The sequence below is a fragment of the Eublepharis macularius genome, chromosome 1, assembly GCF_028583425.1.
Source record: "Eublepharis macularius isolate TG4126 chromosome 1, MPM_Emac_v1.0, whole genome shotgun sequence".
Classification (NCBI taxonomy): domain Eukaryota; kingdom Metazoa; phylum Chordata; class Lepidosauria; order Squamata; family Eublepharidae; genus Eublepharis; species Eublepharis macularius.
The window spans coordinates 203,312,142-203,339,482 of record NC_072790.1 but is presented as its reverse complement, the minus strand read 5'-3'; the positions used below and the strand labels follow the sequence as shown (position 1 = coordinate 203,339,482).

At 43.5% G+C, this 27,341-nt stretch overlaps 2 protein-coding genes across 2 annotated transcripts in view; both read left to right on the top strand.

The window, feature by feature from the left end:
• Positions 1-1,941: 1,941 nt before the first annotated feature.
• LOC129333980 (neuronal PAS domain-containing protein 4-like) lies at positions 1,942-24,664 on the top strand. The gene is made up of 9 exons (XM_054985940.1): positions 1,942-2,048; positions 8,467-8,633; positions 13,613-13,764; positions 14,140-14,245; positions 17,621-17,873; positions 18,142-18,251; positions 20,202-20,340; positions 21,801-22,744; positions 24,633-24,664. Exons 1-9 carry the CDS (start codon positions 1,942-1,944, stop codon positions 24,662-24,664), a joined length of 2,010 nt encoding a protein of 669 aa, XP_054841915.1.
• A 521-nt stretch (positions 24,665-25,185) lies between these two features.
• The window catches only part of RRP36 (ribosomal RNA processing 36), a 42,246-nt gene continuing 40,090 nt past the window's right edge, over positions 25,186-27,341 (top strand). The window contains exon 1 of the mRNA XM_054981303.1: positions 25,186-25,354. The gene's annotated coding sequence lies outside the window, so the exon portion shown is untranslated. The remainder of the gene's footprint in view (positions 25,355-27,341) is intronic.

Genomic DNA, 27,341 nt, shown 5'->3' with positions numbered 1-27,341 from the left:
AATACAATACATGGAGAAATTCTTTATAATTGCCTAATATTGTTATCTTTCAGTATCCTCATTAGCCTTCCACATGGAGAATGCTAGAGGCAGCTCCTCCGTGCCATCGTATCACCATCATCAACCACATCACTGAGCTTAGAGGGAGAAAGGCTGTGCTTAATCCTCTTCCACTTGCAACAACAACCCCCCCCCCACCTCCACACACACATCTATTCCCTGCTGAGATGACAAGCTTGTTTTAAAGAGCCAGGCTTCTCTTTATTGCTTCCCCTATCAGATTACAGACAGGCTGGGGGGAAGCTATTTTTAGAACCCTGCTTTCTAAAAATAGTCCAGAGATGTTTAGAATTGCGTCACAAGAGGTAATTTTATCCCCCTGTTTGTCCTGACGGGCCCCTTCTGCCCCCTCCTCCCTAGAAGGGGGCGAATACAAAAGGAGGAACGGAGAGGATGAGGGGGTCAGCAGGTTGAGATTGATCCAGAGAAAGCCAAGAGGTAAGAGGTCTTTGGGAGGAGGTCAGATCTAAATATTAGACTGTAGGGTTAGGGTTTTGTAAGCCTTCATTGTGATTCCCATTTCCATTTCTAACTCGCCTTTTTCCAATAAAATCCCCAAACAGGTAACATTTCCAGCTATTCTCTTTGCTCCTTGCATTTGCTAACTGGATATACTTGATTACTGTCATTCTGGGTGCTGCCTTCCTTGGTGAATGCAGCCCGGAGGCTCTAGCAATTCAGTCCCAGTAGTACCACCCAGTGGACAAAGTGGTGGAAGAAACCAGGAGATCCTGACAAGTGAGCTCTGCGGGATATTAAAGCATAGACAGCATTTGTATGGAAGTGTTGTGAGGGCACTGGATCTGAATCTTATGTCCCTCAGACTCGGGCCAGGTTCCTGGAAGGATCCGACAGTGTTGGTTTCCTTGTCTGTCTACAAAGCAGGCAGGACCATTACAGAATTAGTGCAAGCTGTCCAGTCAATGCTGCTGGATTCTTTGCCATGCTCCGTTTGTGCAGTGAGAGTTCCTAAGGCTCACTTTTGCCTGGATGTTGCACTGTTTGCCATAGAAAGACTTCTTCTAATCTCAGATAATTCAGGGCTGGCCATGATTACGCAGTGGTAGAGGGAAAACCCACTCTGCATGCTTTTAGATGCCTTTTATGATCTCTTCACATATACCAGGGCTGAGCCTTGGCAATGCTGGAGATTCTGCAGCTGAGCTCTAGCACAAATTAATTTCTGCTCTGTCTTGAGTGCCAGTAATGTACCAGCCTAGGATGTGGAAACCAGGGTTTTAGTTAACCACTGGAATACCTTGGACCAACTACGCTACCTCTCAATACAAGTAAAAGTGAAGGGGAAATAGTGAAGTATGTATGGCATCCTTAGTTCCTAGAGAGAAAGGGTGGGATAAAAATATAAATAACAAGAAATTTGGCTTAGTGCAGAAGTGATAGAATGGTTCAGGGGCTACAATGTGGAAGTACCCAAAGATATTTCACACAGTGCAGGGATAACTCCCTCTCCATGTCCTCTTGAGCCAAGAAGTTACTGGAAAAGGGATTAAAGTTTGGTCTATTCTTTCCCCGTAAACAGCATTTCTAGATATCCCTTATTGTACAAGAGACTTTATATCTACAAGTCTCAAAACATATTTTTGTTGACAACGTTGCTTATTTCTGGTTGCCTATCTCCAAAGTATCTTTATAATACAGAAAGCAAACATCATCGAGGGTGGAGGGGGGAAATTCTATACATTTTAAATTGAAGTTGGTCCCTAAGAATTTTGATAATTTATTTTTATCCGTACATGCAGCTGATCTTTAAAAAAACCTGATGCTGGCTACTAAACATTTCACTCTGGCATATAGAGATGGTTCCAGTCCTGAATATCTTACTCCTCTCTCCTCCTAACATTTCTATCCCTTTGCAGCATCATGGCCATCTTATGTGAAAGCTGCAGCAGGCCAATCAAGATAGAGAACTGCAACTCCAGGTGTACATCTGCCTGCAGGTGGGAGTCCAGGGCCCCAAAGACTTTCAGGTAAAAAAGGAACCTGCTCACTTTCCCTATAGTCCACACAAGAGGAACAAGAATGTGTTTCAGATGGTCCTCAATTGCTCTAATTTTCTTTCTTAGCTAGGCCAAGATGTTAGCTGCAAATTCGACACCAGCTTATTGAAGTTGAACTACAGCGGTTCACAGTGCATTCCAATGTGGAGATACTCCAGTCTACGTCTACTGATTTCAACGTGCATAGACTGGAGTAATTTTGTAAGGGATTGCAGTGTAGATCTTGGTTCCCACTGCAGGAAAATGAGGTAGCTGTAGTATTGCTCCACAGACAGCAAGTAGTGGATTCCACTTGAACGTGCCTTCATTTTAAAATCCCATGCACTTAGAAAACAAGCAGGACAGGGAAAGGTTTTACCTATTTTCTTTGCTTGCTGTTCTTGTCTTCTGTTTGCAAGGAATTTTTAACAAAGGAGAGCATTCCTTGGTCCTCCCACTGCAGTTTGAAGTACTGTAATTCATTCTTTCACCTCCAGTCACTGCCACTTCATTCCCTTGCATGTGTAACCAGGGACAGGCTTAATGATTCAGAGAGGCCCTGGACAAAAGTTCAGGATAGTGCTCCATAATCACTGCCATTCACCTGCCAGGGACCCCTGCCAGGGACCCTCCAACAGGGCCAAACAAGGCATGGCTGTTGCCCTGTTCATGGCTGATGGGATCCACTGCTTCCAGTAACCAGCCACCCAAGCCCCAGACAGGGCAGATGGAAGCAGCAGTAGAAGGATCCTGCTCTTCTTCTTTTCACCCCTTCCATGGGAGGTGGGCAGGGCCATAAGCTGTCACCTCCCAGCATGGCGTCTGGGGCAGCTGACCTCCATTGCCCATTGGCTAAGACCACCCTTGTGTGTAAAATCAAGACCAGCAGAAGCCCCTCTGTATCTTGCCTTTGCTATAATTAGGTATGAACTACAGTACAGGCAACCACATGCAGTATTTGGGGGGACACTTCAAATGTGGCAAAGTTCCACCTTCTGCAAACAGGAACTGTAGGCAGTGTGGCCTTCATACAGGTCCTATGTCAGGAGAAACTCCATGGGGCAGGGAAAGGTCTAAAAGGCTGACTAGGGGGAGATCACATTAGACAGGACATTTAAGGATTATAGAGACTAGAGGTAGAGAAGGAGGAAAATAGAAGAAGCACACTCTGTGAGAATGACATGGTGGCTGAAGAATACTGGGAAAGTGAAGGCTAGCCTACATGACCTTTTGGGCTTAGGGTAGCCACTGGAAAAGCACTTGAAAAAAGTCTCCAGCCCACAGCTAGTCAGTAATAGGGTTGCCTGCCAGAATCACAACTAATCTCCAGGCCACAGGGATGGGTTCCCCTGGAGAAAACGGCTGCTTTGGAGGCTGGATTCTATGGCATTACACCTTGCTGAGGTCCTTCCCCATATCTTGACTTCACCAAGGCCCACCTCCAAAATCTCCAGGAATTTCCCAATTTGGAGCTGGTAACCCTAAGCCCCCACCCCCTGCTCTTCTTGCTTCCTGCAAGTGAGTAAGTGTGATAGGAGGGGACTTCTATCCCTCTTTTCATTTTTTAAATCCCATCTTCAATGCAGCCATGTTACTAGATTGGGCTGAGCAGGGATTTAAAAATAAGGATCTCTTACTTCTAAACCAACACTCTCTCCGGTGGACTGTACTATTTCTGGGACAGTGCTGCTGACATCTCTTTTACGGGCAGATTTTGATGTCCAGTGAGTAAAGACTATTAGTTCATAACAATATTTCAGAGTTAGCACAGCTGTTCCAGAGCATCTGCAAAGCAATTGCTTCCTCTTCTGGGACAGAGAAATGTAACTGCATGTAGATGCCAATAGTAGAGCAGGGAGCAGACTGGAGTCCCTTAGCCAATGGCAAGCCAGGCCTGTGTCGCCTGCGGAAGTGCCTCATCTGACAGAGACTGGTCTGATGCCGACCGATGAATCACTGAGATGGCAAATGTTTGCACAGCCTAAGCCCACGCCAGGGCAGGATTATGAATGGATCAGGCCTTAAGCTGTTCTCTTAAGAGGCCCATATGATAAAAATAATACTAGATTATTCTCACATAAAGGACACTGAACATGGAAATATCCCTTGGCTGCCTGTGCTGTTGGCAGCATGCTTGGTCTCAGCCTGGGGGTGATTTAATTTGCTTTTTCTTATTTTGAGGCCCCTCATACTGGTGAGGACTTAAGGTATAGCTTTCCTACTTTATCCTTAAATCCAGCTGTGCTGAAGTGGTGAACCTATCTATTTCCAGGAAAACAACGATGGTGGCACATTAAAGGAACCTTTCAGGTAGAATTGCAACGTGAGAGTTTTAAGGTCTCCTTCCTTTAAGGATTTTCAGAACAGGCAATGACCATCTGTCGGAAACGGTACTGTGGCTGCTTAAGTGTGCCCAGGGTCATCCCTAAAAAGGTATTCATAAATAATCATAACCAGAAAGGGGGGGAAACCAATGGATGGAAGAAGGGTTTATTTATTTCCCATTTCAAACTTCAATATTCTTTCTCAAGGGAAACTATTCAACAATATGAATTTTAAGACAACAGCAGCAGCATTACACTCTGGATAATCAAACTCTCCTCTAGCTTGCTCCAGCACAAATGGGTAATGTCAAGCCTTGTACAATCATAAATCTATTTTATTTACAAATACATTGACTTTCACGACTGACTTTCACACTGGTTCATGTGTATAGGAAAGTCACATGCCTTTGCTATTTCTGCATTAGAGTAATGTCTACTTTACTTTGTGATGTCTATAGAATGTCAATTCTATGTAAGAAGTCATGTGAAGTCCATGTTTAGACAATAAGTTTTGATGATTCTTCTCTAGGTTTTCTAACAGTGCAGTCCTAAGCAAAGTTACACCCTTCTAAATTCACTGAAATCAGTGGGCTTAGGAGGGCATAATTTTCTTAGGATCGCACTGTTAAGTATAGAATTCACATATGATGGGCACATAGGTTTCATGCAAATTCCTACATTTTGCTTCATGCTTCTAATGAAGCAGTCTCTAGCCCATGAAAGCTTATGCTTCGATAAATCAATTAATCTTTAAGGTGCCACATGACCCCAGTTTGATTTTACTTGGAAGAGCTGGGTTCGCATGTACAACATCCCTACAATGCATGAGAAAGGATTGCTAGTGTAGTGCAGATGTCATCCTCAGTGAGCCAAAAAGCAATTTTTTAATCTTTGGTAATACTAACATAAGCTCCTCTCCCTTCTTTGGCTCCCCATCTTAAATTAAAGCCTTAGGTTGCAATTCTGAACTAATTGAATACAGTAGGATTGACAGCTGAATAAACATGATTAGCGCTATGCTGAAATTAATGCTCTCTGACTGGTGCACCCAAAATACTGTGTCAGATACATGTGGAGGGACAGCCCCCTAGTGATCATCATAGGGAATACCCTCAGGGGAGAAAGTTAATTATTTAGGCAGGATTCTGGGCTTCCGCATCATCATCGATATATGTAAATGTACCCAGACTATGCTGTATGTAAAGAATACAGAGATTCAAAAGATCATCCTGCTTGGATCCACGACTTTACAATCTAAATAAATTGTAATCATAGCCTGATCCATAATCCAGTGAAGTATTTAAATAAACTGCAATGGTGCAAAATCAGAACGTTAGTTCAAGCATACCTGTACTTCCGTTGGCCTTTATCCTTGTTGAGCTCTTTTAAACTGACTGCTGAAATGCTCAGTTTGTGTGTCACTAATTTTAGCCATGTAAGTTCCCAGATTTAAGAGAAGGGAGTGCTGACTTATGTCCCATGCCACCCAACTTGCTCCCCCGTGCAGTCTTTAATGCCTCACTGAGCTGCATGGCTGTTGTCATGGGAACTATCACATACAATTCCATGGTACACATTGAATTTTTGTGCCAAATTTCTGCTACACTCAATCCTCTCAGATCTGTCTGTTCTTTCTGTCTCTTGGTATTTTTGTTGCTATTTTATTTTTATTAATTTCCTATTTTTAAAATCTTCCTGGAATTACTTTGCAAAGAGAAATAATGATGAGGGGAGAACCAAACCACAAAATCAGAAGCTAAAAAAATTAAACATGTCAAAAAGAAAGAAAGAAAGCTCCTTTGGCTCTAGACAAGGGCTGCTCTTCAATGAATTTAGTTTCAAAGTGGCTATCTTTGTATAGGAGAGGGGGATCTGATGCAGTTTGTGCTTCTTTCCCTGCATGAATGCTAACAGAAATTCCCTCTTTGACGCAACTGTTACAGGCACAGGGGCCTCATGTAGATCTGGTGACCTTATTTAGTTTTGTCTTGTTTTACACTGAACTTCCTTCCCTGAACTTCTAGGTCAGCGAAAATTCCAGGCTGTTGCCTTTAGTTCTTTATGCAGGAGAGTAAATGAACTGGTTATAATTGAGAGAAGACCCTGCTGTTGTAGAAAAACATGGGTCCCAGGCTCTCTTAATTCCTGATTACTGAAGAAAAAAGCCCCAGTTGCATAAAGCAGAAAAAGGTGGGCAAGCCTTTTTGTTCATTTGGTGACCTACTCTGAATAGACCAAGGAAAGGCAGTTGTTGACCCAGGGACTCATCTGGCTAGCCCCCAGGAACTTCACATCAGGCCCCAAACATAAGCAGTCATCTTTCTTCCATCTCAGCTGAGGTATCAGGAGGCATAACCCCCTCGTGGACGGCAATTGAACAGCATGAACAGCAATTGACAATTGGCAGAGTTCTCCCTTCAGGCACCTCAGCTATTTACTCCTCTATGCAAGCCAAGAGAAAAGCAAACGGGAATGAGCAGCTGAGCTAGGCAAGTGGAGAACTCTGCCAAAACTTCCATTGCTATTCACAGTTGGTAGAGGGGGGAATTAAAGCTCCTTTTGTCTGTGCATTGACTTGTGTGGGAGCAAATAACTCTGTAGGGCCAATACTATTGGCCCTTCAAACCCTCCCTCAAATCTGCCCTTATTTAAAAAAATTAACTGCCAACCAGGAATATAATCCATTGCTGCATTGTTAGCTGCAAAAGTAGCAAAATACAAAATGGCCAAAGCAATTTTTTCATTCATTAATAGGCTTTTGCATTGAACAAAACTTTACGATCAGAAAAAGGATGTAAGGAACGGGTTCCATTCTCAAACTGAATTCAGGATTCCCAATCTAAGGAATTATTCACATATTAGAGCCTCCATGTGGAGGCTATGAAAACCCTCTTTTTTTATGTTGGTCTCTCCACAAATAGATGTAAGGTATGAAAACTGTTAACTTTGGTGATAGATCCAATCACACGGAAAGCTTCAGTACAAGTATTGTGCAGCTGTAGTCAGGGTTCTGCTGGGTTATATAAAGGGAGGGAAATGGCACCCAAACAGGGATGCCGCATCCCCCCCCCACATATGTAACCCAGCAGACCCCCTCGGTAGATAGAACCTTCTCCTAAATTATCTTTTCCAGTTGGAGGGTTGAGGGGGGAGGCTTGTGGATTTACTGGTCAATAAATGACAGCACTGGGGTTTCCAGGTTCTCGCCAGTGGCAGGCAAACTCCCAGGGGTTTGCACCCTTGCCCGCCAATCCACCAGTGATCAGCAGGAGGTGGCAAGCCCCCGGAGGTTGTCCGCCACCAGCAGGCACCCTGGGAACACGCACGGTGCGTGCACTCCCAGAGGGCACAACAACGTCACTCCTGGAAGTGATGTCATTGTGCCAGGCATGGGACGGCTCCTGCGCTGGACCACTAACAGAAGGGGAGATGTAATTTCTGTCAATTTCCCCCTTTCTGATGCAGATCCCAATTTGCTTCTCATGCCGTTCCTGAGAATCCTGTCCTCCAGGAGCAGCATTTTGGGCAGATCAATAGGCTGCAGTGGAAGGAGGAGAATCAGGAAAATTCTGTCCCACTGGCACAAGTGCCTTCCATTATCAGAAGATTTAGTCTGCATCCAGCCCATAATAAGGGGAAAAAACCTGCACTTTCCTCTGGTTGAAGCTTCTGAGTTATCTTCAAGGGCAGCTCCATGTAGAGTGCATTGTAGTAACCAAACATGAAAATTACTGAAGCATCCACGTGGCAAGATCCACCTGTCTAGAAAGGCACAGCACCTCCATACTAAGTGCACATAAAAAGGCACTCCCAGCAACTATTACAGCCCACCTGTCAAGAAGTGGTGCTCAGTGCATGAGAACTCCACAGCTCTTATCCTGATCAGATAAAAGTAACCCCTATCTGTCACAGGCCAATACATCCTCACATTGACTACTAGCATCACAAGATTGCTTTGTTATGCAAAAACTGAAGATGGTTGTGTGAATCTGATGGTGGTAGAAAGAGAAAAGTTTTGAGGAAGTGGAAATACAATGAGCAGGTTGACTAGCTGACTCACATCTCCAAACTCTTGGTCTATGTAGGTCAACTAAAGGTGCTTCTAAGGCTCGCCGGGATCAGATCAATGCCGAGCTGCAGAATCTGCGCTCCCTGCTGCCCATCTCAGTGCAAGAGAAGGAACGCCTCTCATATCTTCACACCATGGCACTGGTCTGCCTCTACATACGAGAGGCTCAGCTCTTTCCTCCAGGTAAGAACCAAGCCTTTTGCTATAGGCAGTCCAATCAACCTTAACAATACACAATTTTAGGGCCTGTACAGCTTCAACATGGGTTCTAAGGACTGACTCTCTAGCCTTTCCCCTGATGTTTAAGCTTTCTACAGGAAGGGAGATTATATAACATGAGAATGTTTTCATGCCAGCTCTTCCCTCCCCCCTTGAACATGTTGGTAGATACCTGTGTGAAGACAATACCAGGTGCTGCCTGGCATGTTTGAACTAGTTCTTATTTCTGATGGAAGGGGACATGTATCAGACATAAAGAGCAGCCATATTGTGTGAGACAGCTGGCCCGATCAATCCAAGCACATTATCCTTCACGCTTTCTTCCCCCAAAGGTGTCTTTTACCTGAAGACATTTTCCTTTCTTCCCTTTTACTTTTAAAATGCCCTCACTGGAGGATCAGTGCTACAGCTAACACGCCCTAAACTACAGCATTTTTTCTCTCTGCAGCATCCTTATTATTATATTATAAAGGGAAAGAAGCAATGACCTTGATACCACTCTTCCATAATTACGTGCCAAAAAGGGCATGTTCTGTTCTGAACAACGTGCTGCCTGAAATACGTTGTGCTCTTTTAATTTGTAACGTAGAGGGAGGCACTCGCTTGGCAAAAAAAAAAAAAGTAGAGACCTAAATCAACCTCATCGCAAGTGACTCTGCAGAGAAAGGAATTTGCCATAATAGCTTTGATTACTGAAAATAAAAAAGTAGTGAGTTGGAAAGATAATCCGAATTGATATAATCAGTGGCATTTGGTGAATTTTGACTTGGACTCAGGATAGGCAACAAGACAGTATAGAAATGGCTTGTGTGTGGGTGAGCATGTTTTCAAAGGCTTACAATCTAATTTAGATAAAGAGAAGGATAAAGAAGAGGAAATGAAGGGAGAAATAACACAACAAAATTGCCCTTTTATTTTATTCCAGGAAATCTGAAGCCAGAGAATATAACTGCTGGCTGAAATCAGCACAGCACCGAACCTTTTTTACATTTTGCCACAAAAATCTCATTTTACATAAAGCATTAAAACGCAGTCATTTCCCAGACAAATCCCCTCATTTCTCTGATGATTCTATGAGTGGGACCACAAGTGACGCCTGACACAGGTTGGACACTTGCCAGCTTCCCTCAAGTTTTGATGGGAAATGTAGGCAGCTTGGCGGAATGTTGGACAAGTGACAGTTGAAAAGTCCATTGGGCAGCAGTCAGAGAGTCAAGCTGCAAGACCAGGATGCCTACATTTCCCATCAAAACTTGAGGGAAGCTGACTAGTGTCCAACCTGTGTCAGGCGTTGTGGTCCCGCTCTATGACTCAATAGGAATGCACTCAGATCAGGAGAGGGAGTGCATAAAGGAATGAACCGGTGCTAGGCTCTCATTACCTTTCTTATACGCCCAGGGTAATACTGATTGCCACGTTGAGGTTAGGAAGGAATTTTCCTCTGGGCTAGATTAGTGAGTGATTCTGGAAGTTTTTTGTTGCAGAGGAGTTAGCCATGTTAGTCTGTAGTAGCAAAAACAAAAAGAGTCCAATAGCACCTTTAAGACTAACCAACTTTATTGTAGCATAAGCTTATGCTACAATAAAGTTGGTTAGTCTTAAAGGTGCTACTGGACTCTTTTTGTTTTTGGAGTTTTTTTGCCTTCCTCTTAGGGGGGGAAATAGCTGTGAATTTCCTGTATTGTGCAGAGGGTTGGACTAGATGACCCTTGGGGTTCATTTCCAACTCTATGTTTCTCTTAAACACGAGGGAGCACTTCACCTAGTCAATCCCACTCTCTCCCGCTGTTCTAGCTCATGTTCTTCCCCCACAATAAGTATAAGCATTAAGTCCCTATATTAGTGTTACTTACGATACAGCTTGATGAGACACTGGAGATCCATGTTTGGCTCTCTTGTGTTTTTAAATTTCTGTAAATAGCTGTTGAGCTGAATTGAGACCATGGCCCCGAGAGCTAGTATGGTGTAGTCGTTGGTGTATTGGACTAATACAAGGAAGATCTGAGTTCAAATCTCCATTTCACCATGAAACTAGTTATGAGACCTTGAGCCAGATCTTGTTCACAAGTTACAGTGATTATGTTTACATCCTGCATGTACATGTATGCCTGTAAGATACAGCCAATATGTGTTTACTTTACAAATGAAACCAGGGACCAGTACATGGATAAATGTGGGATTTATCACATGTTCAAGTTGTACATGTCTTGATTCAACATGTCTTGACTCAACATGTGTTAAACCCATGTTCAAGTTGTACATGTCATCATGACTCAACATGTGTCTAAAGAAAAATCATATGCACACTGTACATGGATTGTACATGCAGCCACTGTAACTTATGAATAGGGCTTCTCTCTGTTAGCCTAGTGAAACTCACAGAGTTGCCGTAAGGAAAATAGAGGTGGGGAGAATCATAAATGCTGCCTTGAGCTCCTTGTAGGAAAGGCAAAATAAAAACGCAACAGATAGACTGTGAGAAGGGTTGTTTTTTTAAAAAATAACCATTGATTGCCCCCCCCCCTTTTCTGGCGCACCTGTTTGCTCCATAGGGTAAATATATGGGTATCATGCAGGTACAGACCCATTGTCCTTGATGATGGCATATTTGTTGAAACATGTTGGGTATTGATGTTTGACAATACATTTTCTGCGTGACAAAAATTTGCAGTGTCTGCTTTGTGTGCCTATGCTTTTTAAAAAACCTTTATCTGGGGAAAAGCATAAAAGTGTCCACGTGGGAAACTTATGCACAGTAGCTAGCTATTATTCTTCCAGTGTGCATATATTCTCAGAATCATGAGACAACATGGTGTCAAGTCTGAGGTACCTTTAGTCATGGGAAGCAGTAAGGAAAGGTGGGATTATCTTGATACTAGAAGGAGGGAAATAAGCGGAGTCTATGAATTGGTTAGGCCCTGAGTACTTGTGGCCCATGGCAGTGATTCTCCGTGTAGTTCTTTTTGCTGCTGTGAATGCAGAAGCAGTTGCTGGGCTAACAGACCACCCACATGGCAGTTTTCCTTGCTTCAGCCCCACATGGAGGCCATCCCCTCCCCAAAGGGCCTTTTAACAAAAATTGGTAATTGACAGATCACCACAGCACAAAAATGTTATAATGACCTATTGTCATGATCTACTAGCTCCCAGCATTCATTAAAAAATTTTAAGAGTCTAGCCCTTTTTCTTGTGGGATTAAATGGGGGAAATGTGCAACTTGTATGTATTTCCTTATAACTCCATAAGGAAAAGAACTAGTGATTGGCTTTTTAAAAAATAAAGCTGGGAATTGGTACATTGTTGCAATAGATCATTATAATATTATTCAACTATAGTAATCTGTCAATTACAGATTATAGTTTTGTTTTGTTTTTTAAATATCCTCCAGATGTGGACATGGCAGCTGTGTGCACCAAGGTAAGGAAAATGGTGCCACTGTGCGTAGGACCAATTTTTTTTTAAAAAGGCACATTTTCCCTTCCACACAGTATACAAACATGCTGAGACAGCAGCCTTTCCAAAGAAGACAATACTGAGCTAGGTTTGGGAAACATCAGGGCCCTTTCAGAGGTCCACAGAGTGCCAGGCAACCCAGAGGAGATGGTAGGTGAGCAACATCACTGGTGCAATGACATAACTTATGGCGCAATCCAGAAGTGACATCACTGTGCCAGTGTGTGTGAAAATCTAGCACCCCCCCATCGCACCCCCCCCCCCCATTTTGCACAGGTATATCCCTCCTGCTCCACAGTAGGAAACCTCCTCCCACCCCACAGCCAGTGGGAAACTGCCAAGCCTACTTCCAGCTTTTGAGACTGTTTGCCATAATACAAATAAAAATGATAACACATGAAAACAAATAAGGCACCATGGAAAAAGAGACAATTTAAATTTTTTAAATTTACACTGAGCATGTGCATCATATTTTGACCCAATTGGGATGCATATAAAAAGAAGTTTCCAAACTTATCAAATGCCAAAAAATTAAAATATGTCCCATTTGAGGCCCCACCCCTGCCCATCCCAATTAGCTCTAGAAACAAAGTGGGTGAAAATACTGAAACAAGACAAACGGAGTGTGTTGCAGTGTTGATGGTCTTAAAAACAGAGCTGCTGTAAGGAAGCCCAAGAGAAGGAAAACATCCATGTGGAAACAGCCTCCCTCTCCTTTCCACAAAGTGTGCTGTGCCCAACCTGCCATACACAAAAGCTGAGAATCTAAAACTCACATCTCCGCTTTATACCTGCAGTGTTCATGCCCCCCCCCTCCAACAATGGCCTTGTTTGGAAACTGAAAGGGCTGTGAAGTTTATTTTATACTTGTTCCCCCCTTTATATTCTCATCTCATTCTGTAATCCACTATTTAACCAGTCTTTAACCAAGATAGTGATACAGTTTATGTAGCAGATGTTGTTCCTGTGGGCAGGGCTTTTTTTCTGGGAAAAGAGGTGGTGGAACTCAGTGGGTTGCCCTCAAAGAAAATGGTCACATGGCTGGTGGCCCCGCCCCCTGATCTCCAGACAGAGGGGAGTTTAGGCTGGGCCGCCAGCCATGTGACCATGTTCAAGATGTTCCGGAACTCCATTCCACCGCGTTCCAGCTGAAAAGAAGCCCTGCCTGTGGGCATACTATTTTATGATGATGTTTCATGCAGCAAACATATAAAGTGCAGTTATACGCTGGGAAAGCCCTAGTACAATTAGGATTCCCAGATCCATGCACAGTAGAACAGCAGTGTACCCACAATGATAGTCACAGCTATGTAGATTGTGGAGCCTCCCTCAGTGTGAGCTCTTTTGGTGAGGCAGGTAGCTCCCTCTCCTATTCGTTCGACGAAATGGCAGTGTGCCAGCAAGTCGTTTTGTGTCTCATTGCTGAGTAGGTGCTCTTGTTCTGCTACATGTACAAATGGAACCATTCTGCTATGTTCTTCTTTCCTCAGGTTCACGAGATTGGATGGGAGGAGCCCCTGCTGCTGCAGTAGTAGATCCAGAACTGCTGCTTTCTCTCCCAGGGTTTATCCTCGCTCTCAATGCATATGGCAAATTGGCTTACATCTCTGAGAATGTCTCCAATTTCCTTGGTTTCTCTGTGGTAAGCATAGCATGTTAACAGATGTGAGCCAACAAACTTTGCCATTTTATCTGCATGCACATCAAGCTTAGACATGTCAAAAATAATGTGAAGATATGTTATAGCATCAGAACAGCGATGGCTTCTACCCCTAAAATGCATGCAATACACTTCTGCTGAGAACAGGTGGCATGAAAATGCTGTGATGTATAGGTGAATCAAATAGGGGTAGACAACTGTTTTCTACTAATGTTTTTGTTAGAACTTTGAGGGTGCCAGGTTTTATTTTAAAAACATTTCTGGCTCTCATGACTGCAGTTTTAATGCAATGCTGCACATTTTAAACAATTTACCATTCAGAAAAGGAAGTGAAACTTGCTTGTACTCTGTTTGCAGGTAGAACTCTTAGCCCACGGTGACTCCATCTTTGACCTTTTGAACGGCGCTGCAAGCAGGACCATGCAGGAGAAGCTCTGCTTTGCTCAGCAGCACCCAGGCACTGGTGAGGATATGAACAGGATTCCCAAAAGACCTGCAGAAAAATATTTTGTTCTTTTAACAGAAGCTTAAAGGGATGTTACTTACCTGGTGATATTCTTTACGTCCATACTGTTAAACCTTCATCTGCCTGTTTCCACACATTACGCCCCTACTAAAGGGACAGGACATTTTTTCTCCAGGCCAGTTTGCTAGCCTAGTGCTAACGGGGGAGATACATCATTATTTCTAAGTTAGTGATTTCTGCAGAGGGGAGATTCCAACTGCAACCAGGGCAATAAAGTTACTTGAACATTTTGCACAAAATGAAGCCTTATGTACAAAAAACGTAAAAAGCAAAACCTTCAAAGACACTGTAAATAACTTCCAGCATTGTTTTTCTCTTAAGCACAGCCAAAATTCCCACTCACAACATGTTAATCCTTTGCCTGAAGCAGTTTCTTGTTTCTGTTTCAAGAAATAACTTATGCTAGCTCACAGTAATGGATAACAAAAGTTTGAAGGAGGCAGTTCTGAAATCTCAATCTAGGTCAACAATCTGAATGCAAAAGTTGGATTTTTTTTTTTAGGGGAGAAGTTGGATTAGTAAAGAGAACATGGATATAAGTCATAAAAGGAGATTAAAGCTATCCTGATCTGCACATAGACCTTCAACTCCAAAGAAAGAATTGTTTGAAAAAGATTTGGGCCAGCTTTCCATCAACCATGTACCTATCGTGTCATTTTGACCAGCGGACATGTTGTTTATTCTCACCATTGACCTTCTAAATTGTGTTTATTCTCTCAATCAAAATTTGATAATGTACAGAAATCATTAGGCAACCTTTCATGAGGTTACAAGAAGCATTTGCTAATTGCTGCAAATCCCTGAGCTGCTGTTGCAAAGGTAGAGCTACAAGGCAGAAATTGGTATATCTGTGGTAGAGAATGAGGTTTTCATTCAAATTTGAATGCACTTTTGACGTGACTTTGGAGAGAATTCACAAATTAAGAGCTGCAGATAAGGCACTGGGGACCTTCAGCCTCTTTTGCAAGAGTGAGGAGCTGATTGATTTAACTCCCAATTCATGACATTCATTTATATATTTTTCATGGATTTGGGAGAAATACATCTTTTAATTTTAATAGTCACACAATATTACAGGTGGACAACACACATACAGCAGTTGATCTAGGAAGTCTTTATATATGGTTTCTATAGGCTTACCAACAGGCCTGGGGAAAAAATGCTTTGTCTCTTTAATAGAAGTTTGATGTGGGGAAATGGGCATGCGCATTTATGGCACAGCTATAAATAAGGTATGTGTGAGTGCATGCATGTGCATGTTGTCAACTGACCTATGGCAACTGGCAACTGACCTATGGTGACCACAGCAAGCGGAGAAGCAGAGGTGGTTTGCCATTGCCTTCCTCAGCAGATTCTTCCTTGGTGGTCACCCATCCAAATACTGACGCTTAGCTTCCGAGATCTGACAAGATCGTGCTGTACCATGCCACCTTCCCACCCTGTAAATAACATAACCTGGTAAATAACATTTGATTAAGCCTTTATTAAAGGGACAGGACTTTTTTTCCAGGAGGAGAATTGTAGAGGAAGAATTGTTTTTTTAAAAAAACAAAACAAAACTGGGCTAGCTTTCCATCAATCATGTAGTGCCATTTTGACCCATGGATATGTTTATTCTCACCACTGATACTGTAAGTTGTATTTATTCTCTCAATTAAATATTAGACCATTTATATTAACAATGTAAGCATAAGAACGTATCGCTGGGAGTAAGCCCTACTGAATAGACCTGACTAGGATTCGGAGTTGACCTGCTTAGAATTACTCAATGATACAGGTACTATTAACACTTGATGTCACGGTGTTCGTTCTTATTTATTGACTTCAGATTTTGTACATTTGTTCTATGACATGGTTCTTATTTATTGTTTTAAGTGACATTTATATCAAAATCACTTTATCAAAATATAATTTGATCTCTAGAACTTGGTACTTTTTTCTGTGCCTGCTTATTAAAGGTCTGTTTCTTTTCTCCGCTGTCATTCAAACATTACAAAATATACAATGTAAAGATTTTTATCTACTGAGGGAAAAAAATTGAAATGTGTATCTGAATTTCCTGCCAATGATCACATAAGGAATTCATTAATGAACAGAAATTTAATATCGGGTCAGATATGCCCCCCCTCCACTTTTGATGGGGTTCAGCTAACCCTTGCAGACTCAGTTAAAGGTCTAGGTTTTTACTGGATCCAGCACCGCTGCTAGAGAAACAACCTAATGTAGCTGCAAAAAAGGCCTTCTTCAAACACAATCTAGCTCAGAAGATGACCCCTGCCTAGACATGGCTGATCTGGCCACCTGGATCCATGCCATGGTAACACCGAGACTTGACTTCTGTAATGCCCTCTACACAGGTATCCCCTCAAAGACAACTTGGAGACACCAGCTGTGGTGCAAAGCACCACAGCTTGGCAGTTATAGAGAGGGAGCATACTCTCATTCTGCAGTCACTCCATTGGCTACCCATCAGTTACCAATCACATACAAAGCGCTTCATGGTCTTGGTCCCTCATATCCACGGGGCCACCTCTCCCCCTGTGCTCTGCCATGGCAGCTTTATCTGAACAGGCCCTTCTGCAAGTGCCACCCTGCAAATATGTTGTGTTTCAGCATCGTTTCAGCTCTGTATTGGATTTCTGCTTGGGTTTTTTTTTCAAATTTCTGCAGTCTGTACCCTATTGTATTGTTTATTGAATGTCCCAGCCATTTGGTTGCATTCATTTATTGAGTGTGAATTATAATGTGTTTTTAATGAAATGTTTATGGATATTGTGAAATTATGTTTATTGTTTTTAAATGATGTGATCCGCCCTGAGCCCGCTTGCAGGGAGGACAGAATAGAAGTTTAATAAATAAATTTATACTCTGTAACGTACCTTAAGGCTTAGTGACAAAGGCAAATTATAAATAATGTAAGTAAATAAATAAAAGTATCCCTCTACTGTAATGTACCCTAAAGCTTCAAGACAGTTATTTAAACCCAGGCTGATGATTACTCTGGAACCCTAACCTTTTATTTCACTTTAGAATATTTTATAATTTTAGCTTTGTTGTTAATCTGTTACTGTAATTTTCGGGACTATAGGAAGTTTGGTTTTGTATTTTATCTTGAAACCTCTATTTTATGTAATCATGCATTTCCCCGTAACCCCATAGTGTCTAAAAGCCTGTGAGCAGATGCACCTATTAATAAATGAAATGAAGCATCCTTATACTTTACTGGGGAAGATCCCAGATTGGGCCTCATAAAATTCAATCTGTCTCTAAGTTACAAACATCTTGATTTTGGTTTGGTTTTGTTTTTTGCAGAAATTGAGGTCATCACTGAAATGCGCACCTCAAGAGCCTTGCGGGCAAGATATGGACAGAGCTGTTCTGTGGCCTTGAGGGGCAGATTTATATCACTTGACCAGCAATTGACTTCCTCATCTCCCATTTTGACTTTTGTTGCTTTTTGCACACCGGTTGCACATCTGCCTGAAGACGGAGATCATATTTCCCAGAAGCTGTCATTCCACACCCAGCACACACTGGATATGAAGATTACAGAGGTTTCTGAAAGGTTAGAAACTTGCTGTGTAGGCAATTAAGAGGGTAATTGTGGATATAGGTACCAACTATACAAACATAGCATGAAAGGAGTGATCTGCTAATATTTGCAGGTAGACTTGCTGTTAAAGGCACAGGAAAAGAAAACCTAAAAAAGTTGGCAGCCTTATCCTAGAATCAAGATAATGGTTTTTCTTGCAGGGAATATGCAATTGTTGCATATGTGTTGTGCTTCCCACTCCATTGTTGACTCAGTCCCTTTATGCTTTTTCTTTCTTCAGTGTTATTTACCATCTTGGTTATCACAAAGAAGAACTGATCAACCAGTCTTGGTACAGCCTCCTGCATCCTGAAGATGTTTGCAGAGCTGCAGAGCTGCACAGGGCCCTGGGTGAGTGTGGTGCCTTGAATAGGATCAGGAAGGAATATGTTGCATTAGATCCAAAAGTTCAGGGAAGATCACACAATTATACTATGGCAGAGATGGACACAGTGAAGGTTTTAAAGGGACCACACCCCATATTGTAAGAGTGTGAACCAAGTCCGCCTCTTACCTTGACTAGAAATTTACCAGACAGTTTCAGGTAAGTCACAGTTCTCTCAGCCCCCACCATAACCACAATAGGGTTGACCTACTTTTGTTATACATGTAGTTGAGGTAATATATATGAACTGCTGTGGCAGGTATTCTAGAGCTCAGGTCCCCCTTGGTAGGCAAGGCAAGGGCTTGGAAGCTAGGGCCCCTTTTCTCCACCAAGAATGTGTCATCCTCACCAATCAGTTTGATGGCAGATGCTTATTCAGGGATTCATACAGTCAAGGCAAGGAAGTGGTTGACAGTGCCCCTCCTGCAACTTGTCCTCAAATTCCTCTTCTTCCTCAGGCTGCACCCTGAGGATCCTCTTGCTGCTGCTTTAAAGCCTCTTTCCACCAGTAACCTGTCCTACCTGCCTTACTGCTCCACTCTTTCCCAGCTGCTGCTCCTGCTGATCTCTACTGGCCCTGCTTAGGCTCGGGGTCATCATTCACAAGCTGTTCCTCCTGAGGCCAACTTCTCAATGCTGTCTGGACACTTTCTCCCTTCTACCAACAATTCCTGACTCCCTGCAGGCTGCAGTTCTCCTGGTCCCAGATGGCTGCGGTCCTGTAGCTGACTGACCTTGTTACAGATGCCTTAAAATTATATAGGATTTATATTGTGACATAAAACTAAACTCTTATGCCAGGTATTTTCCTCAATCACTCTGTAATAATTGCCCTAACTACTACTGGACTCTCCCTTTCCTCATTCCCTTATTTATGAGTCCCTGATAAAAATGTAAGAACATAAGAAGAGCCCTGCTGGACCAGACCAGTCGTCCATCTAGTCCAGCATCCTGTCTCATGCAGTGGTCAACCACTTACTCTGGGGGGGGGGGCACAACAACAGGGCATTGAAACCAAGGCCTTCCCTGATACTGGTATTTGGAGCTGTATTGCCTCTGAATGTGGAGGATCTCTTTAGTTACCATGGCTAGTAGTTACTGAGAGTATTGTCGATGAATCTCACCCTCCACACCAGGCTCTACCAATATAGACTGTAGAGCTCTGCAATGTATCTGCATTCTGTGTACAGCACCCAATATACTGTCAGCATAGTACAAATGTTACCGTAGTGGTAGCTGTGGTAATCTAGAACCAGTATAGCATAACGGAGCTAGAGATCATTGGGTCAAATTTCTGCTCTGCCACAAACTCAGAAGATGATCTGAGGCAAGCCAATAGTGCTGAGCCTTGTTTTATAAGACTGAGGATTTATCTGGATAATATTGCTGACCTGTCCTACTGAGGCATTGTGAAGAATGCTGAGATAATGTCTGTAAATGCTCTGAGTACTTAAGGAACAGTTTGTATAAACACTATTATTATTAAAAATGCACAAAAATCGAAGTCTGACTGATTGCTTGAGTTGACCTTCAGTACATAAAGCTGCCTTATACGGAACCAGACCATTGGTCATCAGGCTCAGTATTGTCTGCTCAGACAGATAGTGGCTCTTCAGGACCTCAGGTCAAGATCTTTCACATCCCCTTCTGCCTGGTCTTTTTAACTGGAGTTGCCAAGTATTGAACCTGGGACCTTCTGCATGCAAAGCAAAGGCTCTTTCACTGAGGCACAGCCCTCCCCAACGGTTGGCCTATCTGTGAATATAAAACAGTAGGACTATTTTATGTTGCTTGGGTTCCATTATTTTTTTAGGTGTTCTATTTGCCTGAATTTAGTTGAATTTCCTGTGTTGGATGACACAGTTGTTGGATCATCCTGAGGGAGCTCAGATTATTTATCATTTTTGTCATTTCAGTACATGGCTTTGAGAAACGTAATCAGCATGCTGTAGTCCGTGTGCTCTGCAAGGATCTGAGCTGGGCTTGGGTGGAAGTCATTGCATCGAGAGACAATGGAAAGGCAGAACTGGTCATTTGCACCAACCATATCCTCAGGTAGAACCACCAGTCTTTAAGTTCCTTGTGTAGGTTATCCTTGGGATACTAGTTACTACCGTGCAGTCTGCCAGATAAGGGCAAGAAGGAAGAGGTCCACAGGCCGTAGGTCCAGTATTAAATCCTTTGAGCTGTAAAGATGTGTTGTGTGTGGGGGTAGTTGTAAATTTTCCAGAGCAACTAGAGAAGAAACAGCTGCAGTTTGTCCAACCTCTTCCTTTCTTGATCCCGTCATTTGTTCCCTTTTTTCCATCTACTGTAATGAACAAGATTCTGGGTGCTGCAGAGCTGACAGGAGAGGGGACAGATAGAAAAAAACAGGGGAGGCAAAGGAAGTCATTGCTACACTGGGGGATTTAAAACTATACATATGATCTGGATTGTGAGCCTCTTGGAAGACCTTGAAAAGAATGTTACTAGGATCTAGCACTGAAGTCTATTCTGTCTTTTTTAAAGCTCTGCCACAGAAAGAAATAAAGCGTAGATTCTTCCCAAAATTGCAACAGGGGAAGGCATAACAATGGAATGTTTCTCTGTCAAGAACTTATCAAAATCATACTTTCTCTGTCAAAAACAGGCAACCCTATATATAGAAATTCTTTTGGTTCTCTTCTGAAGTCAGCCAAATGCAAAGGGATCATTTTTATCAATGGCAATATTGCCAATGTTAACAAAACACACAGAGAGATGGGCCAGAGGATGCAGGAGAATTCACTTATTAGATCATGCAAAAACTAGAGCATAGTAGGACATGCACAACACTTATTAATGTAGTTTTTGTGCTGGTGTGGTGAGTAGTTACTGCCTGGACAGAACTTCTGATGTGGAAATTTCTTGTTTGGGTATGTTCTTGGGGACAAATTCCCCCCCCCCCCTTCCCATATGCACCTCTGATCAGGACATACAAGTGATAACAGTGTAATTTAACCCATATATTATTTGGACGTTTGTTAAAAATGAAACAACTCACTTCCATGGTTCATTTTACAGAATCCTTGGATTTCTGTGAAAGGGAGATTATAGTGGTCCCTAGAGGCCAGGGATTTTAAACAGAGAAATACCATTACACAGACAAAACTACAATTTCTAGAATTCCTTGGGGGGCAGGACAGTTCAATTTAAAAACAGTTTGAGGCCATCCACACAGGTTATGCTTCAATTGTTGCTAGAATACATAAAACTGCCTTATGTTGAATCAGACCTTTGGACTATCAAGAGCAGTATTCTTGAGTCTAACTAGCAACCACTCATCAGATTTGCTTTTTCTTGTCTTATGCCTACAATTTGAATGTAAACCCCACAAGGGATAAAATTTATATTAGTTTTTTTTTTAAGTTTCAATTGTTCTGCCTTCTGTCATTTATTAACAAGAGTCACTCACAAGTAGTGCATCACAGTCTAAACAAAAATGTGTAGCATTCTTTGGGAAAATAACTTCTACTGCTTGTTCCAATCCACAGTGCGGAAGAAGCCCTGCATATCCAGAGCCAAAAGCCATCGCCTGCAACATCCCCCCCAGCTACTCCGGGACACTGTACCAGAGTAACAGAACAGCAGACACAGCCAAATGGAATTAGCATTTTCCCTCAAGAGCCAGTGATGCCCACGGATGGGACACTCAAGTTCAATCACTGCCAGATTCTTGATGCTTGTGCAGAGAAAATGCTCCCAGCTCCCCACCAGCCTCCATTTCCAACCAGTTTCCCTACCCACAATTCAGCCAACTTGCATCCCCCGCAAGAAACTGGATCTTCTCTTTTCCTTGCTGATTGGCGAAAGAATCTCTCCTGCACAGACAGAGCCAAGAAGCTGCCCTCCTGGAGCCCTTGTGCTCTCTGCTCCCCAGACAGTACATTTTCTCCTGCCAGCAGCCCTTCTGCAGACTTTTCTCCATTACCTCCACCATCAGAAGCGTTCCCAGCAATGGATACAGGTTCTGACCCAGACAGATGGGCTGTCAGTGTGTTGGCTGATCAAATCCACTCCTTGGCTGAAATGTTCTCTCAGTACACAAAGCAGATACCCCAGGATATTCTTCCCAGCGTTCCCCTGTGGCCTTCTCAGCCTCTTGAGAACTCTCAGATGGGACTTAGGCAGGACCAGGGGACTCACAGAGCTCTAGATGGGATGGAAGATATTTCTGTGGATGAAGAAATCATCACAACTATCCTAAACAACCTCCTGGACAATGGCAGCTTGAACCTGTCCGGTTCTGAGCTGGGATCAGCAGGCAGCTTTGACATATCAGAGTCTGAATTCCAACCTTCTTTACTCCAGACACCCCTAACGGAAGCAACCCCTTGCCGCAGCAAACGCCTCTTCCTGCAGCCCTTGTCTGCATCGGCGGATTCTCATGTGCCTGATTCTCAGTGGGATGCAAGATTTCATATTAGGTTTCAGCCAGGTAAGCAGGGTTTGGACTAAGTTTCTGTGCCAGAAACAGGAATCCCAAATCTAGGCCAGTTCCTCATAAGAACACCTAAGAAGAGTCTGCTGGATCAGACCAGTGGTCCGCCTTGTCCATCAACCTGTTCACGCAGTGGCCAACCAGCTGCTCTGGAGGGCCAAACAAAGAAGGCACAGAGGCCAAGCCCTTCCAGGCTGCTGCCTTCCTGCGCTGGTATTCAGAGGTCTGCTGCCTCTGTGAATGAAAAATTGCCACTGATCTGGCATTCTCTTTGCCCAGAGAGTTCACGTTCCTCACTACCGGTTTTGAGGATGAAAACATTGATAGTTTGGAGGAAAGGAACATGACGTGGTCTATGCCTCCAGGCCCCAAGCTGGGCATTGGCAGAGATCCACATCAGGAAACCTGGGTCTCTGCTGAATGTTTAAAGAATGGCCAGGGAAAGGGTGTGTAGGCAAGAAATGACACACCAAGGAGGGCTGCTTAACTACCCCTTTTCATTGTTTCTCCTCCCCCTGCTGGTTTTTAGATGTATGGATGGACACACAGGCCCCATAACTTGCAGGTCAGGTACCAAATGTCTAGTTTTCCACCTGTAAAATAAGGAGTATGTGAAAACCAATATCTTAACCTCTATATTATTACAATCTGCACTGTAAAATAGGGGAAATGCATGAATGGGACTGAACTGGAAAACAGATTATCCATTTGTGCACAGCTCTTTAACATACTGATCTTGATGAATACATTCACTATTTAAAAAAATTAAATATATATATATTCATGATACAGTAAGCAATTTGGCATAATGGTTAAAAGTGGCAGGACTCTTTATCTGGAGAACCGGGTTTGATTCCCCCACTCCTCTGCTTGAAGCCAGCTGGGTGACTTTGGGTCAGTCACAGCTCTTCCAGAGCTCTCTCAGCCCCACCCACCTCACAGGGTGATTGTTGTGGAGATAATAGTAACATACTTTGGAAACCACTCTGAGTGGGAGTTAAGTTGTCCTTAAGGGCAGTATATAGATTAAATGTTATTGTTGTTATTAATTCAAGCAGTCTGAGGATGTCAGAAAAGAAAACAGAGGAACATTCTCATGGTCTCTAGAATCCTTCAGGCTTCCAAGCAAACTAAAAGCATTCTTCACTCCCCCACACACATACACGATTAGTCCTACAAAGATAAAAACACACTTGCCTGCCTGTATCCCCCCCCCCCCGCCGCATTTGTGGGATTAGCAGTAACTTGTGGGGTTCCGTCCGAGCATCTTGTTACTCAGTAAAAGACATGCACTGTCCACCAGCAGATGTTTTGAAGTAAAACAGCAAACAGAAAGGACCAGAAAGTCTATGCTGACACCTGATGCAAAATACACGAGGGTGGAAATAATTCTATAACACAGGACTGGGGAAGGGGGATACAGACAGGTGTGTGTATTTTTATCTTTCTGAGACTGATGGGCGTGTGGGGACAAGGTGATTGTGTTATGGCACAACCACTCTTCTTGGCCTCTGATCTGAACTGGAGACCTCTGTGACCACTATGATGTGCATACACAATGCAGAGAACAAATCAGAAGATATTGTGGTAAAAGCCAGATAATACATACAATATATAGTGCAATATGCTTACAAGCACCCTCTTGAACCATCCCATTATTCTACTATATTTCCTTCATAAAAATGTCCCCCCTGACCATGTCTGTTTTATTTTCTGAGTAGACCTGCTTAGGTGTGCTCCCATAATTTCTCAAATTACCGCTTTAAAAGGTACATAGTGTTAGTATGTAGACTACTCTAGATAGCCAGCTGTGTGTGTGATGGACGATCCGGAGATTATCCCCCTGTCCTCACCACCAGCTCTTGTACTTTCTTCCATCCTGCAGGTGCCCTTCCAGAGGAGGCCCTGTTCTCCTGAACCTACACGTGCCTGCAGGGTTCCAGAGCCAGTGGTATGTCTCCACTCACGTTGCACTGACCTTCAGTGGCATGATCAAAAATGTTGCCAAATATCTGGCAGGGACAGAAACCTTCACTAGTTGCCAGGGGATGGGGCAGTTGGCAACATACTACCAAGGAAGCGCCTGCACGCCTCATATGGCTAGGGTCTCTTCGCCGCTTGGAGCCTGGACGGCGGAGGCGGCAGGAGACATTGATCGAAGCGCACCCATCACTGTCAAGGAGCAGCCTCCAGGGGGTACTGCAGAGGCGCCCCTATCCGGAAGCAAGCTCCCACGGTGCTTGTCAATAAAAGCCTTAAAACTCTCTGGCCAATCTCCTTGCAGTTTCATTATGACGTAAAGAGGGAGTTAAGACAAGGGGAGGGACTGGCGACGGCGCACTTCAGAGCTCGGGAAAGATTCCAGATTCACCCCCCCTCCCGAAAGCCTAGCAAATATGCGCATGCGCCATCCGGAGGCTGACCAGGCTGTGCTCCGCCCTTTGTGACTCCCGCGAGCACGTCTCAATCCGCGTTCGTTGCTAGGAAACCGGAAGCGGCGCGGTAGTGGCGGAGCGGCCTACAAGTTTAGTGTGTGGGCGCAGACCCGGAAGAGAGGCCCGAGTGTTGCCTTGAGGGGGATGAGGCTGGGAAGCGCGTGAACAACAGGTAGAACTCGTGTCTGAATGCGGCCTCCGGCTCTTCGCGTGTGCCTGTTCACACATCCTTTCCTAGGCACCACCATTTCTTGTGGCTGGCCTGTCTTCTCCTTTCTTACTTCTGGATACTAGGAGGGAAAGGATCGATAAAGAAAGAAGGGGCTAGAGTTGTGTTGTCGGAGCGTTGGGGGGGGGGGGGTTGTTGGACGAATCTGGTAACACGTGGGTGGTCAGTAGGGCTGAATAACTGTAAGGATCCTGCAAGTTCACAGGCAGGAATACCAGGTACAAACGAGGGGGGAGGTTGTTTCCAGATGCATCTTGTGGACTTTTGGAAGTATTTTGCTGGTTGGCCTGGAAAGAAGAAGCAGGACTAGATGGTCTCTTGATTTGATCGAGCAGGGCTGTCCTTAGGTTCTTTCCGTATTATGCTTCTTGGATTTGTGTTCCACAGCTCTACAACGTCCTTTAGGGTACGCACATCTGAGTGATTTAAGAAGAGTCTCCCTTGGCTTTGTGCGCTGCCTCATCTGCTAAGAACTGTCAGCATTCCAGGACATGATTTTGGATTAGGAAGCAAAGCGGGCGGGGGGGGGGGGTTCCTAGCAAGGTTGAAACTCAACTCTTTTATTTTTCCTTATTTTTGTGATTTCTATACCACCTTTCTTTTCTTTTCTTTTTTTTTTTGCTATTTTGTAAATTTCCTTAATCATAGATTATAACTAATACTGTTTTTTGAATCATACTGTGAACAGGGGTCTCATTAGGTCATCTAGTCCAACTCCGCTCACTGCAGGAAACCCAAAGTTGGAACATTCCTAACAGATGTCTGCCTAGAATCTGTTTATAGAAACCCTGCCCCACCCTCCCTGGTTATCACTTTCATTGTCAGTCTGCTGGTTGTGTTCCAGTCACCTTGAAAAAAGTAGACAAAAAGCTGGTGGTACAATAAAAGACAGTAGATATTTATACTAGACACGTGGAGGACCCTCAACTTGTGTGGAGTGGGGCATCTTATTTAACCCTCCCTCACTATTTTCCCTTTTCCTTACCTGGCAGCCCCCGTAGCCTTTCCCCCTTTCCTGTCTTCTCACCCACCAGCTAATCTATCTCCCCTCATCATGTCTTCATTTCCCATTTTTCCCTATTGCTGGCTTCCTCTCCCTGGGAAAAGTCTGACTGAGTTGTGCAGTGCCAGCTGCTATGCCAGGACCAGTTGTGCGGTGGAGAACCACAAGAAATTGTGATGGGCACCTCAGAGTCCCCTGTATCCCTTTCCCCACATTATTTCTTCCTTCCCTTCTCCGGTCAGCCTGCATATCCTCACCTTTCCCACCCACCAACAAAACTCCTTTTTATCTTCCCCCCTCTTCTACTGTGTTTTAATTCCTTTATATGCCACCTTTCTCCACAATGAAGACCCAAAGCAGCTTACATCATTCTCCTTTCCTCCATTTTATCCTCACAAAATCTCTTTGAGTTTGATTAGACTGAGAAACTGTGACTGACCCAAGGTCACCCCTACAAGCTTCTTGTTAGAGTGGTGATTTTGAACCCAAGCCTCCCAGATCATAGTCTGAAATTCTAACCACTACACTACACTGGCTTTTGCGGGGGAGCAGTGCTGTTGAACAGTAGCAAACAGCTAGGTCTGTTTGAGTTATGCAAATCTGATGGTAGCAAGTCACCTGGTGGTTGCTGGAATCTTTCTTGACCCCAGAGGACCGCAGAGTTCTCCTTAAAAGATTAAAACAGCCCTGAAAAGGGCCCTGTGCCCTCCCTATAGGGGATCTCCCTATTTGCTGGAAAATCACTTCTACTCATTTTTAAGTGGGCACAGGTTCAGTTGCTAACAGCTGTATAACAGGCAGGTAAAGATTTTTTTCATTATTTCATTTCTGTTGTGATAAAAGCAATATTTTTTAACTTGTGCTTGTTATGCAGCTATTATATGTGCAGATAGTTTCAGGTGTTGATCTCCAGTTAAAAGAGCAAGC